This window comes from Micropterus salmoides, unplaced genomic scaffold (genome assembly GCF_014851395.1).
Source record: "Micropterus salmoides isolate LMB-PRFRI ecotype aquatic unplaced genomic scaffold, ASM1485139v1 Ms_hic_scaffold_9, whole genome shotgun sequence".
Classification (NCBI taxonomy): Eukaryota; Metazoa; Chordata; class Actinopteri; order Centrarchiformes; family Centrarchidae; genus Micropterus; species Micropterus salmoides.
The window spans coordinates 36,729,640-36,745,607 of NW_024044681.1; the positions used below are offsets into that span (position 1 = coordinate 36,729,640).

The window sequence follows — 15,968 nt, forward strand, 5'->3', positions numbered from 1 at the left end:
GTTTTTTTTAGCAAACTCCATGCGGGCTTTCATGTGTCTTGCACTGAGGAGAGGCTTCCGTCGGGCCACTCTGCCATAAAGCCCCGACTGGTGGATTGCTGCAGTGATGGTTGACTTACTACAACTTTCTCCCATCTCCCGACTGCATCTCTGGAGCTCAGCCACAGTGACCTTTGGGTTCTTCTTTACCTCTCTCACCAAGGCTCTTCTCCCCAGATAGCTCAGTTTGGCCGGACGGCCAGCTCTAGGAAGGGTTCTGGTCGTCCCAAACGTCTTCCATTTGAGGATTATGGAGGCCACTGTGCTCTTAGGAACCTTAAGTGCAGCAGAAATTGTTTTGTAACCTTGGCCAGATCTGTGCCTTGCCACAATTCTGTCTCTGAGCTCTTCAGGCAGTTCCTTTGACCTCATGATTCTCATTTGCTCTGACATGCACTGTGAGCTGTAAGGTCTTATATAGACAGGTGTGTGGCTTTCCTAATCAAGTCCAATCAGTATAATCAAACACAGCTGGACTCAAATGAAGGTGTAGAACCATCTCAAGGATGATCAGAAGAAATAGACAGCACCTGAGTTAAATATGAGTGTCACGGCAAAGGGTCTGAATACTTATGACCATGTGATATTTCAGTTTTTCTTTTTTAATAAATTTGCAAAAATTTCTACATTTCTGTTTTTTTCTGTCAAGATGGGGTGCTGAGTGTACATTACTGAGAAATAAAATGAACTTTTTTGATTTTTGGAAAATGGCTGCAATGAAACAAAGAGTGAAAAATTTAAAGGGGTCTGAATACTTTCCGTACCCACTGTACATTATGCTGTGGTTACTTCTGTATTTTCTATATCGATATGGAGAAATTTCCTATACTTGAAGATACTGTAATTTACCTGATGTCAAATTTTAAGTACTGCCTATGTTGAGGATGCAGAATACATCCTGCAATAGAGCTGAACACAAGCTAACACTTTCTGCCTCATACAGACTGTTGCAGGATTAAGGAAAACACCCATTCCTGGCACCCACCATGCCAGGAGGGCAATACATTGTCCTACATAGTTGTAAACCATGTTGGACCACACTAGTCTTTTCTACTTACAAGCTTGATAGCCGACTTGCTGGCTGGCTGACTATGATAACTTCGGCACAACTAGTTGATGTAGTCTGACATTTCAAGGTTTACATTATTGTTTTGGAGTTGGAGGAACATTTACACTGTTTCACTGCATTATGTTTATGAAAAATATGAAGAGATACAAAGTGGATAGTTATCTTTTATCATCTCTGTCTTCTTCAGACAGGTACAAACTGTATTGTTGAAGCAGCTGCCTTTGCTGCTGCATCAACATTATGTTGCTACACAACAAAGAAATGTGCTATGAGCTTCAATGTGAGATGGAGTCGATATCAAATTGATATCTAGTAAACTCTTAGAATAGGCTAAGTGGTACTGTGAAATTATTAGGGCTGTCCATGTTAACGCGTTGTTATTGCATTATTATCGCATTAATTAATTAACGCAGACAATTATTTTATTGCACGTTAATGCAGTTTTTATTATTATTTTGAAAGTCTGTTACTTACTGGCTCTGAATACATATACAGACAAACCATCGGGTGAGGTGTTGATCATCCTGAAAATCACCCACCCAAACAAGCAGCGGAGGGAGGCTATGCTGGATGCAGCGTATGGAAGAAGTAGCTAGATAAACAAAAGCAAGATAAGTGATCAAATAGCAGTGCGAAGTGGATAGTTACCCACTACATGCTGATTAGTGTTGGGGAAGATATCAGTCTTAGAAACGTTCTTAAAATTACAACCTAGTCGCTTGGCCACGCGGAGTTGCTCCTTGCTCCGGGGATCAGAAGGGGAGACAATCGACAAGTGAACACCAGGCGCTCTATGGATAGGAACCATGGCAACGGCTTCTGTGTGCTACACAGCTCTAGCCTATTTAACTTAAGTTAAAATTATAGGCTACATACTTTACCTGATAGACCTACATCTAGTTATGCAGGGTTGCTTAGCCATGTAAATTCCCTTTGTTGATGTCCTATTCAGTAAACAGTAATAGATTCTGGAAACTCATAAACAGCGAGGATCAGTCTATCTTCCAGTGATTTGTGCTGCGCGTCGTGTACAAAAAGTTCAAGACAATTCAACTTCGGCAGCGGCCGGGCATGTGCGTGAGGAGACCACTTCACCTCACTCTAACAGGGACACTTGCTACTGAACATAGATTATGCTGCTCCCTGATAAAAGAAAAATGTTTCTGCTGATACCAGTTCAGAAAAAAAACCAAGAAAACAGATTTATATATGTTAACCTGTTGCTCAGAAGGTGCCTGTTATGATGTTCGGATCGTGGCTCTGGATTCTTCTTTTAATTTTCTATGATTAATTGTGATTAAAATTTTTAATCAATGTCCAGTACTAGAGATTATTGTCAAAACTTCATAAGCAGGGTTGATGTTAACAAGGTACTAGTAGTAAATGTACCATTGTTTCCAAAATGCTGCTTACAAGTTTGAATCTGTAGTTGCAGTTACTTTTGCTGAAAGTGCTGTTATCACTATATATTATATATCATGTAGAGAAGTGTAAGGGCCCTTTTTAGTGTATGGTATTTTGTTGGGCTATGCACAGGTTATGCGGCATTTTGTTTCATACACTGCCTATTTGGTATTTTGGTGATTTGTTATGAATTTGACAAAAAAGGGAGGTATGGCACAAAATAAGTTGAAAGTGCATGACATGAAACGTGCAGGTATTTCATGTTATTTTCATCATTTGACCATTGTATGTGACAATGAAACAATTCCGTTTTGGAACTCACAATATTAAAAAAAAGGGTATTTCCGTATTTGCTCATGTTTCCTTTTAGAGAATTGTTTTGGTGGAAAAGCTCACACTGTTTTCTTCCATCACAACACTGTCACAGCTTCATTACAGAGTCCAGTGCCTTTGGTGAGAAAAAGGGTTAATATGATTGGCCTTAAACAAAGCCATGTCACCACCCTTTGTGTTTGCACCATGTAGTGCTGACTGCACTCTGTATCATGCTCCACTCTGTTCATACTAAAGTATAGGCCTACTCAAATTGGAATGAACTGCGATACAAATTTTTTGTTAAAGGACCATCATCTTCTTGAGGGAATTGAGAGTTTAGGTTTAGGTAATGATTAAGATTTAAATTGGGTGTCATTGTTCATTACTATATATATATGCAATTCTTCTATCACCTTCATAGTGGACATCTACTAGTCTAGTAGTTCCAGTGTCTGCCTGTTGACTGTTCACTAGTCTGCGCTGTCTACATTAATGCGCTGCTACATAGCATCAGCCTGTATCTAAAATGAGTAACCATAGGAACAGGGACACAGTAAAAGCCTCCATTCACAATTATATTTGTGTATTTATTAATTTAATAATTCCTGATAATGGACACCTCATAGGGCATTATACCTTTGTCATTTTCATTTTCCTTTCAGATCTATTGCTATTCCTATAGATCATTATTAGCCTACTGCAGAGACTTAATAAACAGTGATCATTTATATTTCTGTATTTACATGTAGCCTATTGATTCGTTCTATATTTGTAGTTTGTGGAATGCATTAAGTCTAAAGGAAAATATTCCATAGTGGTTTATATAACATTATAGATACTGGAGGGACTCCTTTTTGACCTATAGATATTATTGTCTCGTATTTGTATAATAGTCATAAGATAAAAAGGGGCAGTACAATGTCATGTTTGTACCTGGACGCAGAAGTACTGTATCATGAACAGCCTATACAGTATCCGTCCACATTTCCGTAGAGGTCCCCCTCTTAGCGGCTGCTGCAAGCTCATTTGATTTCTAAGCAGTGGACTACAGCGCAGAGTGGACATGAAGAGACTGCCTGTGCACTCGTGTACAGCAACAAAACAGCCCGCACACGAGCTAAGGGTGAGGACAAGGAGAAGTCGCTTTGCTGGTGATCAGTAAAGCAGGATGCTTCTGTGCTTGGATGAATGAGGATGCTGACGCTGTATGCTGCTCGCCGTTCTGGAGACGTGCGGCACTCTTCACTCCGCTTGGTCACACTGTAGTTATTGTAGTTACAGAGTCTGGACATTTTCTTTATACTCTCTCCTCTCCTGTTGGAATTTGTTCTCGCTGGATGCCGGGATGCCTGCTTCTCCTCTCGTCACACCTTCCCTGGGTAAGTTCAGTGCAGCTCCAGCTGATCACTGATTTTATGCTGAAGACTATTAGCATATCAGTGTGTGTGCTCGCGTGTGTGTTATCAAGAAAGCCAATATCAAGCTGGCTGTTGAACATAATTATTGTAGTATTTATCGTCATTGTCCCTGCTGCTCTAATTGTTACAACTGTTAACTGAGTTAATGCCGACGCTCAGCGTTGTGCCTTCTGAAGAAATGAATGAATGTCAAGGACACTATTTTTGTCTTTGGTTCTCAAGTCAGAAGCTAGCAAAAAAAATCATCTTGGACTGATTTGCCCGGTAAGAATTTGTTTTAAGGAATCCTATCTCAAACGTGCAGCCTCTAGAGACTTTGTTCCTGCAGTGGCTTTGTAAGAATGGATAGTAACAGCTAGCTGGAAACCACAGAACAAAGCCTCATATCTGTCATGTTACACTGATGCTCAGCCTAGAGTTGCACCACTAGCATATCATTGCTGCAAAACAACTTCTGGCTGTCAAATGTACCTTCTCAGGGTTTACCATTTCACTCTTCCTTGATCTTTACATCTGATGTCACTGTTCCAGAGGAAGCATACAATCTCTCTTCCTCACTGTTCTTCTGTTTCTCTCTCTCTCTCTGTTGTGCTCAGTCCAACTATATATGTAAATATATATTACATATTTTTAATGTGGTGCAAAGGAAATAAATCTCTTAATCAGCTCTACACATTTTACCACACTTGTTTACTTTGTTGACAAAACACATCATGAGTAGATCCACTGTGAAATGTGTGTCTATAGAAAATGAACGGGCTTCTCCTTGGTTTCCACTGCATGCTTACTAACACAAACCTGTGTTAGTAAGCATGCATCAGAGATGTGAGCATATCCCAGCCTTGCCATCGCAACCGCACAGGGCTATGACATCACAATTAATTCAGTTGTCCATGGGGTGATGGGAGCTTTCATTAGCTGCATTATGGGAGTGAGTTCGACAGGGCATGGCAAAAACAGCATGTTCTATCTCATGGCGCTGCCTGCATAGCATAGTTGAAAACTTGTCCCTGCTTCTGCCACAAATGAAATGCAGCTGAATAAATCTGATGGAGCAACAATTAGATTAATTATAATAAATTTATTTATAGAGCGCTTTCAATCAAAGTGCTTTTCAAAAACAATACAATTAAATACAAACAGTACAATAAAATTTACATTGAAACACTGAAAAGTAAATACCACTATACAAAGACATCAAAGATAAATGAACATTTAGGACTCATACACAATAGTGAATAAGTAGGTCTTTATCTTTGATTAAAAAATCTCAATAGAGATGATCCAGTCAGAATACGTGCAGCAGAATTCTGTACCATCTGCAAACCTCGCAAACTTTTCTTAGGCAGCCCAGAGAACAGTACATTACAATAGTCCAGCCTAGATGTAACAAAGGCATGGATAAGGGTCTCAGCATCTTTAAGTGCCAATATTGATCTAATATTTGCGATTCTTCGGAGATGAAAGAAGGCTACTTTCTCTTTAATATGCAAATCAAATGAAAGTGATCAATCAAAACGACCCCAACATTCTTTACTCTCTCCTTGCAATGAATGACCAAAACATCAAAGTATAGAGTAAAATTGTCATACAAATGACCTAATCCAGCTGGTCCAATAGCTATCATCTCAGTTTTGAGAGAGTTGAGTAGCAATAAATTTGCTGATAACCAGCTCCTCACAGCAGCCAAGCAAGTCAATAACTTAACCAAATCAGATGCATTTCCTGCAATAACTGGCATATATATTTGTAAATTATCAGCATAGCAATGAAAAACAATCCCAAAATAATGGATGATCTGACCCAATGGCGCTTAAGTGTAACGAAAACAGCAGTGGACCAACGACTATGGAACCCCGTGGTGAAGTGGTGAAGGGTTGGAAAATGTGTTGTCTTTCTGAAAGGTAAGATCTCAACCACTTAAGCACACTTAAGTGGTTGTCCAATTTTCCAACGAGTTTGTATCCAGATTTGGTTTCTTCAGTAATGATTTAACCACTGCCGATATGAAGCAAGCCGGAAAAACTCCTGTGGAGAGCGAAAGCTTTAAAACAGCTAAAACATACAATCCTAATGTTGGCCATAGTTCTTTAACAACCCAGCCAGGCAGGTAAGGGACCCAGAGAGCAAATGGTACCTCTTGCAGTCACAACAATTTTAGTTAACTCAGCCAAAGAAATCGGCTCAAACTCAGAATGGCCCTGTCCTGTAGAAAATGGATCTGTGGTAGCGCAGTCTAATCCCCCAACATTTGACTGGGGTATCGTAGTTTGGATCTCCTCAACTCTCTCATAAAAATACATCATAAAATCAATCGTTCAACTTTTCTGCAGCTCTTTCTGAGAGTCAGTAACTCCTCATTTAGCCAAGGTGTATGATTTTTTGGAGGACACTTCCGTGTCTTAGCTGGAGCCACCCACTCCAACAAATCCTGGAGTGCACCATTAAAATTGTCTGTTCAATTCAATTTTATTTTATTTATATAGCGCCAAATCACAACAACAGTTATTTCTGAGCAGGTCTAGACCGTACTCTGTGATGATATTTACAGAAACCCAACAGTTTCCACCAAGAGCAGCACTAGGCGACAGAGGCAAGGAAAAACTTCCTTTTAAGAGGCAGAAACCTCGAGCAGAACCATGGCTCAGGGTGGGCGGCCATCTGCCTCGACCGGTTGGGATGGAAGGAGAGAGAGGGGGGAGGGAGGCAGCCTACACAATATACACACACAGATACAGACAGTAAAGGTGATTCTATAGACTGAATGAATAATGGTGCAGATATGTTTAGTAGTGTTAATGATAATAATCGCAATGTTAGTGAATATAATAACAATAATAATAATAGGACTAGTAACAATAATTGTAGCAGAGGGTGTCGAGCAGGAACACAGGGGCAGCAGGTGAACCGCAACCACAGATCCAGACTCCACAGCTCCAGAGCCAGAAAACCTGCAGGAAGTGATAGGAGGAGAGAGGAGAGGGACGAGAAAGCACAAGACTACCGGAAAGGGGAGAAGTTGTGTTAGTAACATGCAATAATGGGATGAGGTTGCATACAGAGGGAGAGAAAGTGGAGGAGAGAGGAGCTCAGTGCATCATGGGAAATCCCCTGGCAGTCTAGGCCTATAGCAGCATAACTAAGGGATGGTTCAGGACTCACCTGAGCCAGCCCTAACTATAAGCTTTATCAAAGAGGAAAGTCTTAAGCCTACTCTTAAATGTGGAGATGGTGTCTGCCTCCTGAACCCAAACTGGAACCTGGTTCCACAGGAGAGGAGCTTGATAGCTGAACGCTCTGGCTCCTAGTCTACTTTTGGAGACTCTAGGAACCACAAGTAACCCTGCATTCTGGGAGTGCAGTGCTCTGGTGGGGTAGTAAGGTACTATGAGCTCTTTAAGATAAGATGGTGCCTGACCATTAAGAGCTTTGTATGTGAGAAGAATGATTTTAAATTCTATTCTGGATTTTACTGCAGCATTGTGGATCAGCTGAAGAGTCTCCCCCTATGTAGGGAGCTCATTCGCATTATTAAAACAACAGTTTCGGACACTACTCCAATCGTTATTTCGGCCCCATTAATTATGTCATTGCCGTTGGACAATCAGTTTTTTTCTATCAGCGCAGTGCATGATGGTATATATGGCTTGGTTAATGACCATCGGTTGTACACTACTTTTCAAAATGCATTCTGGGATACAATGAGTGGACTATATAGGGTATAATAATTATCACTATGCGTTCGGACAGCACTACAAAATGGCGAGCTCACTATATAGTCCACTATATATAGAGCACTATTGCTAATATATCGAGATAATCTTGTCTTCTGCACCATTTTCCCCATACTAAATGAATTGTCAAATAATATCAGCGAGTGATCTGAAATTGGTGAAACACTGATATTATTAAATGACACAGACAAACCATAGCTTAAAACTAAATCTAATGTATGTCCACGATGATGTGTGGGTTCAGACACAAATTGCGTGAAACTAAAAGACTCAATGACATTTAAAAAGCTTATCATCACAACAAATATGGATATTAAAATCCCCAACAATTAAAATCCTCTCATACTGAAAAATAAATCTGGATAAAGTCAGAAAAGTCAGAAATAAAGTGATCATTGTACTTTGGTGGACGATAGATTGCAGCAATCAAAACCACAGAAGGTTTATTTACAGTGAAAAGCTGCGATTCAAAACTAGAATAAGGATCACAGTTTAAAATCTGTTTGCATTTAAAATGTCCTTAAAAAGTGAGACATTCCCCCTTCCTCTTCCAGAAAGTCTCGGAGTGCTGAAAAAGCTGATGTCAGGGGGACATAAAATTCCATCAGAAGTTCCATCAGAAGTTCCATCAGTGGCGATACATCACCCTCATGCATCCACGTCTCTGTTAAAAAATTTGCAAAGAACAAATGTCTTGTTAGACAATAACCAGACATTCAGAAGAGCCATCTGGACCTTTATTCCTTCATCGACCGGCGATGTAGTGCAATCCAATACATGCAGGTTATCCACACACACACCACCTCCTCTGTGTTATGAGTTTAGTTTTGGGTTATGTTTGTTTTGTATTTTTCCCTGTGTTTCTGGTTTTGCCATTGTTTCAAGTGTCTATTTATTTGTCTCTGTTTCTATAGGTCGATGTCCCTATTTATTTATGTCTTGGGTCTTAGTCCTGCATTTTAGTTCTTTGCCTCAGTTCTTAGTTCTGTGCTTTAGTTCATGTTAATGTTATTCCTGGTCTGTGTATTTCTTTGTTTCATTATTTGATCTTGTCTTAAGGGTTGTAGCTTAGTTTATTCAATGTTTATCTGCATGGTTTGTACCTGTTCGAGTCCTTAGCCCTATGTCTCCATATTTTAGTGTAGTCCTGTCTCCTGTTTGGTCCGTACTCAGTCCATGCCCTGATTTTGCAGTCTTTCCATATTTTGTGTTTTACTTTGGTAGATCTGTCCTGGTGTGTTCCCATGCACTTTACTTCCTGTTTTATTTTGTAATCACGTAATCTGTGCCTGGTGGTGTCTAGCTTTGATTCCTGTTCTGTTCTCCTTGATGTGATCCACCTGTTTTATGTTCCCGCCCCGCTCGTTTGCCTCACTACTTAATGCCTGTGTTCTGTTCAGTCTGTGTTGGATCATTGTCGTTTTTGCTCATAGCTTGTGGCTGTGCTTTAACATGTGTTCGTCTCTGCCTTCTGTTTCTGTCAGCATGGCCAACGTGTGGATTATGGTTTCATCTTGCGTTCTTTGGATTTTGCTTTTGGCTTCCTATGTATGAAAAGCTGTTATCATCCAACAACTGCCTGCTCTTGTCACCTTGAACATGAAGGCAATACAGTGTCCTTCCTAGGCCAGAATCATAAAATTCTGAGTTAATCTGTCCCCTGGTCTCTACATATAGAGGAGATTACCAGTGGCAGGCCAAATAATTTGTCCAGTGTGGAGATGACAGAAGTCTCCAGCGCCGGAGGTTAGAATGTGACATCTTACAGCACTCTTGCCTCAAATCTCTGACAGCCCCCCTCCCCCTCCCCTTCATCCCTCTCTTTCCTTGTCGTCACGTCTTTCCGCTTCTGCAGTGTGTCTCATAGGTGACTTTGACAGTCAAGAGACTCAGATAGATTTAGATTTGTTGTTGACTAGAGTGACCATGGACTTCACTCCCCCCCTTCACTCTCTCTGATGCCATCTCATCTTTGTATAACTCCAGGTTCACTTTGGGCCTTAATGCATGCTCGCAAGCAATTTGCTCAGATTCCCATACTGCCAGACACATGTTTTCTCACACTGTCCATTGCTGCAATCCCTCTATTCACCCTCTGTCTGAACACTCTGTTTTAAAGCTGTAAAAGCCCATTTTCTTCTGATTGGCCAACAAAAGTCTGCAGAGGAGCAGCAACTACCTGTGTGGAGATAGGTCTAGCTATGTGAGACTAGGCAGCCACCAGTCTTGCGGCCCGCACCGCCTCATCCTCTTGCCGGTGTACTTAACAGCTATGACAACTACAGTAAATGAGCTTGGAAAATAGCAATATGGGGGACTGAATTTGATGAATTTACTGTTTACAAATGAGACAAGAATTAGGCTGGAAGAATGATAAATGCCAGAGCAGAGTATTTCTGGTTACAGTACAACTGCCGCTCACTGGATATTTTCTCTATTTCGGGCCATTCTCTGTAAACCCTTGTGTGTGTGTAAAATTCCAGTAGATCAGGAGTTTTTGAAAAACTATGTCACTTTCAAAGTCACTTAAATCCCCTTTCTTCCCCATTCTCATGCCCTGAACTTCAGCAAGTTGTCTTGACCACGTCTACATGCCTAAATGCATTGAGTTGCTGTCAAGTGATTGGCTGATTAGCTATTTGTGTTAACTAGAAATTGAACAGGTGTACTGTGGCACGGTGATCCGGTGGCTAGCACTGTGGCCTCACAGCAAGAAGGTTGCGGGTTCAAACCCTGGTTGCCCTGTCCTTTCCGTGTAGAGTTTGCACGTTCTCCCCATGTCTGCGTGGGTTCTCACCGGGTGCTCCGATTTCCTCCCACCATCCAAAGACATGCAGTCTAGGTTGATTGGTTACCCTAAATTGTCCTTAGGTGTGAGTGTGAGCGTGAGTGGTTGTTCGTCTATGCGATGGACTGGCGACCTGTCCAGGGTGTACCCCGCCTTGCGCCCGATGTCAGCTGGGATTGGCTCCAGCCCCCCCGTGCAGGATAAGCGGTTGACGATGGATGGAAACTGTAAACATTTTTTAAAGAGCAAAAAAAAAGCATATTAAATTTATAGCTTATAGCTAAGAGACAGTATATGTGAATGGACTATATTGATATAGCGCCTTTCTAGTCTTCCGACCACTCAAAGCGCTTCACCTCATACACACACATTCACATACTGAACCTCAATAGAATGGAACTAACATTCATACACACACTCAGCAGTTTGTGGTTCAGTTTCTTGCTCAACATTTCAGAGGACTATCGAAGGACACTGATATGCACAGTTGCTGGGCATATCCGATCCATATAACGTTACAGCATCCACTGCCACATTTCTACCGTTAAAAACCGCCAGGTCCCTGCCGCCGCTCGACTGCAGTATTGTTTACTTTTACCTTCTGGGGAATTCCTCACCTAACACAGCCCAGGCTTGTCTCCTCCTCAGTTATTGCATCCGATGGAAACATCCATCCAGCATTTTCAGCAACTCAAAGTAACAGTGTATCACTTGCATATTGGTTGTCAGGCAGCGGAAAATAACGTCTTTTTTGCCCTCCAAGGGAGCGTTTTCCTTGGAATGTGACGTCACGTGAAAACTATGAATAGAATTATTATAGTATTATTTTAAAAATGCCAGTGGAGGATTCTCTCACAGCAGATGCATGATGTGATCCTGTGGAACTCACTGGGGCTGCGTGTGTGTGTGTGTGTGTGTGTGTGTGTGTGTGTGTGTGTGTGTGTGTGTGTGTGTGTGTGTGTGTGTGTGTGTGCAGGCATGTGTACAGTGTGATTTTTAATTAGCTGAGCGCAGCAGCAGGGGGGAACTTCCCCTTACTGAGCATTTCTTCAGCCAGATGACAAAAATCACTATGACAAAGTCTCTCACCTCTCTCACCCCCTTCACATCTTTCCCCCACCCCTCACCCCCTTTCTCATTACCCTACTGCCTACATCCAGTCCATCCAAACAACCAAAACCATGTCTCTTTGTCTCTCAAAGCATAATTGGAAACTTTGGGGAGCAGTTATGCAATTCATACAGGCCATTATATGTTATATTATACACTACCGTTCAAAAGTTTGGGGTCACCCAAACAATTTTGTGTTTTCCTGAAAAGTCACACTTATTCACCACCATACGTTGTGAAATGAATAGAAAATGGAGTCAAGACATTGACAAGGTTAGAAATAATGATTTGTATTTGAAATAAGATCTTTTTTACATCAAACTTTGCTTTCGTCAAAGAATCCTCCATTTGCAGCAATTACAGCATTGCAGACCTTTGGCATTCTAGCTGTTAATTTGTTGAGGTAATCTGGAGAAATTGCACCCCACACTTCCAGAAGCAGCTCCCACAAGTTGGATTGGTTGGATGGGCACTTCTTGCGTACCATACGGTCAAGCTGCTCCCACAACAGCTCAATGGGGTTCAGATCTGGTGACTGCGCTGGCCACTCCATTACCGATAGAATACCAGCTGCCTGCTTCTGCTCTAAATAGTTCTTGCACAATTTGGAGGTGTGTTTAGGGTCATTGTCCTGTTGTAGGATGAAATTGGCTCCAATCAAGCGCTGTCCACTGGGTATGGCATGGCGTTGCAAAATGGAGTGATAGCCTTCCTTATTCAGAATCCCTTTTACCCTGTACAAATCTCCCACCTTACCAGCACCAAAGCAACCCCAGACCATCATATTACCTCCACCATGCTTAACAGATGGCGTCAGGCATTCTTCCAGCATCTTTTCATTTGTTCTGCGTCTCACAAACGTTCTTCTTTGTGATCCAAACACCTCAAACTTGGATTCATCCGTCCACAACACTTTTTTCCAGTCTTCCTCTGTCCAATGTCTGTGTTCTTTTGCCCATCTTAATCTTTTTCTTTTATTGGCCAGTCTCAGATATGGCTTTTTCTTTGCCACTCTGCCCTGAAGCCCAGAATCCCGCAGCCGCCTCTTCACTGTAGATGTTGACACTGGTGTTTTGCGGGTACTATTTAATGAAGATGCCAGTTGGGGACCTGTGAGGCGTCTGTTTCTCAAACTAGAGACTCTAATGTACTTATCTTCTTGCTCAGTTGTGCAACGCGGCCTCCCACTTCTTTTTCTACTCTGGTTAGAGCCTGTTTGTGCTGTCCTCTGAAGGGAGTAGTACACACCGTTGTAGGAAATCTTCAATTTCTTAGCAATGTCTCGCATGGAATAGCCTTCATTTCTAAGAACAAGAATAGACTGTCGAGTTTCAGATGAAAGTTCTGTTTTTCTGGCCATTTTGAGCGTTTAATTGACCCCACAAATGTGATGCTCCAGAAACTCAATCTGCTCAAAGGAAGGTCAGTTTTGTAGCTTCTGTAACGACCTAAACTGTTTTCAGATGTGTGAACATGATTGCACAAGGGTTTTCTAATCATCAATTAGCCTTCTGAGCCAATGAGCAAACACATTGTACCATTAGAACACTGGAGTGATAGTTGCTGGAAATGGGCCTCTATACACCTATGTAGTATTGCACCAAAAACCAGACATTTGCAGCTCATTTACCACATTAGCAATGTATAGAGTGTATTTCTTCAAAGTTAAGACTAGTTTAAAGTTATCTTCATTGAAAAGTACAGTGCTTTTCCTTCAAAAATAAGGACATTTCAATGTGACCCCAAACTTTTGAACGGTAGTGTATATAGGGATATATTTAGGGATCAGCTACCAAGCGAGCAATCAATTGGAAGTTAGTGCCTTTTGCCTTTGCATGACCCCTTATTATTTTGCAGACACTGCACTGAGTTTACTAAATGCATGCATTTTGTTTCCTTTGCTGCAGAAATTCAATACAAAAGATGAATGACCCATCTCAGAGTAGCTTTATAGAATGTACGGTTTATAAAAAAAGAGAAGAAAAAGACTGGATTGTTGCAGTAAAGGCTCCATTTTCAACAGGACAAAATTTTTTATATATATTATATTGCAGTATGAGACAATACTAAATATTCCAGCAGAATATGCCACACAAAATAAAAGTCATATTCTAATCTGCCCGGCCTTCTGCATTTGGTAGATCACGCCTGATATCTTCTCTAGCAAGGCATCTAGGGAAGAATCTCTTGGCATGCCTTATCCACCCCTGGCAGTGTTCAGCTGGGATGTCTTGGCATGCACTCCATTGCATGCAGGAGGGACATTTGGTCCTGTGGACGATGATCATAAACTCTCCATCTCCAGGTTGAGAATAACTCCTCAATGGGGTTGAGGAAAGGGAGTAAGGGGCGAGGAAATGGGACATCATCCTCGGATGGGTGTCAAACCAGGCTGTGACTGCATGGGAATGGTGGGATGCCACATTGTCCCATGTGACCTGTCCCCTTTCTGCCTCTAGCACCTGTCTTTCAAACAGGTCTTCTAAAAACAGGATAAGGCAGTTGGTGTTGTAGGGGCCAATCTCACATTCATACAGGAGTGGACCATTGTTGGAGATTTCAGTGCACATGGTGATGTTGGCTCCTCTCTGTCCCGGCACGTTAACTGTGGCCCTTTTGCCAATTATCTTTCTTCCACGCCGCCGCCTTTTCGCCAAGTTAAAGCCAGCCTCGTCAACGTAGATCATTTCATGTGGGACTTGATTGGCCTCCAACTCCATGACTCTCTGAAAGTAATGAGACAGTGTGTGTAAAAAAAATGCCTACTGTTTGCCCTACTGTACTTCAGGGTTATAGAGAAGTTTACTGCAAAACAGATTATGTATAGTACAGTAATGACTTTATTGCATAACCTTACCTGGACATATTGGCCAGTACCTTAATGCGCTCACTGTTCCTTTCAAGAGAGGTTTATTTGCACAATAAGAAAACATGCAATGCAATTTAAAGATAGAAGAAACAAATGTGCATTGTTCAAAAAAGTTTAAGCTAAAAAATCTGAATCACTTTATTTAAATAAAGACAATTCTACCATAAATTGGTGCAGAAAATGTATCCAGAATGCAGGAAATTACGTGTTTAGTGCTCAAAATGTTCTAGGGGAGGATCCCCAGGATCCCCAGACCCCCATTTAAATATATTTCAGCATTGAATATTTCTTCAAATAGTGTTAAAATATCTTCTTGTCTTGTTCTCGTGAACCCAATATTGTGAATTGTGCATGTGAGCTAAGTGTATCCTCACACCCCTAATCCGAACCTTTATGTCCCCACCACTTTTCAACACAGAGTGACGTCCTTGATTCATTTTATCTTATCAAAGTACAAACACACCCCAAAAAGCTATAGTGTGTTAAATATGAATGTTTTATAATAAAATGTTTTATTAAATTAACATTAATTTGTAAATTTCACTTAAAATTCACAGATTTTCCATTAAACGGCAGTGAAGTTGGTATTAAATTTCATCCTAGGTGGTATTAAAAAGGTCTTAAAATGTCTTAAATTTAACTTTGAGAATCCTGGGAGTACCCTGATGATGCAGTCAACTTTGGACTTTATCACATCCTGCAACACCTCGACTCTCCAGGGACATGCTCAAGGATCCTGTTTGTAGACTTCAGCTCGGCGTTCAACACCATCATCCCGGACATCCTCAGCACCAAACTCACCCAGCTCACTGTGCCAGCCTCCACCTGTCAGTGGATCACAAACTTCCTGACTGACAGGAGTCAGCAGGTAAGACTGGGGAACATCACATCCAGCACCCGGACTATTAGCACTGGTGCCCCCCAGGGGTGTGTGCTCTCCCGCTCCTCTTCTCCCTCTACACCAACGACTGCACCTCAAGAGACCCATCTGTCAAACTCCTGAAGTTCGCTGATGACACAACGGTCATCGGCCTCATCCGGGACAGTGACGAGTCGGCCTACAGACGGGAGGTTCTTTCCCCGTTGTTTTGTATCCTCCAGGAAAGCAATTTTATTGCCCTGGGTGGTAAATTTAAGTTGTTTTTCAATTTCCTCATCATTTATATCCTGTTTAATTTTGTTTATTCTAGTCTGAGGGTCTTTTTTCCCAGTGTTTCAAATT

The 15,968-nt window shown here is 41.5% G+C and overlaps 1 protein-coding gene across 1 annotated transcript in view; it reads left to right on the plus strand.

Annotated features, from left to right (window-relative positions):
* The first annotated feature begins 3,515 nt into the window (after positions 1-3,515).
* The window catches only part of LOC119895882 (CXADR-like membrane protein), a 127,207-nt gene continuing 114,754 nt past the window's right edge, over positions 3,516-15,968 (plus strand). The window contains exon 1 of the mRNA XM_038709274.1: positions 3,516-4,206. Coding sequence (XP_038565202.1) covers positions 4,035-4,206 — 172 coding nt within the window. The 5' untranslated portion in view covers positions 3,516-4,034. The remainder of the gene's footprint in view (positions 4,207-15,968) is intronic.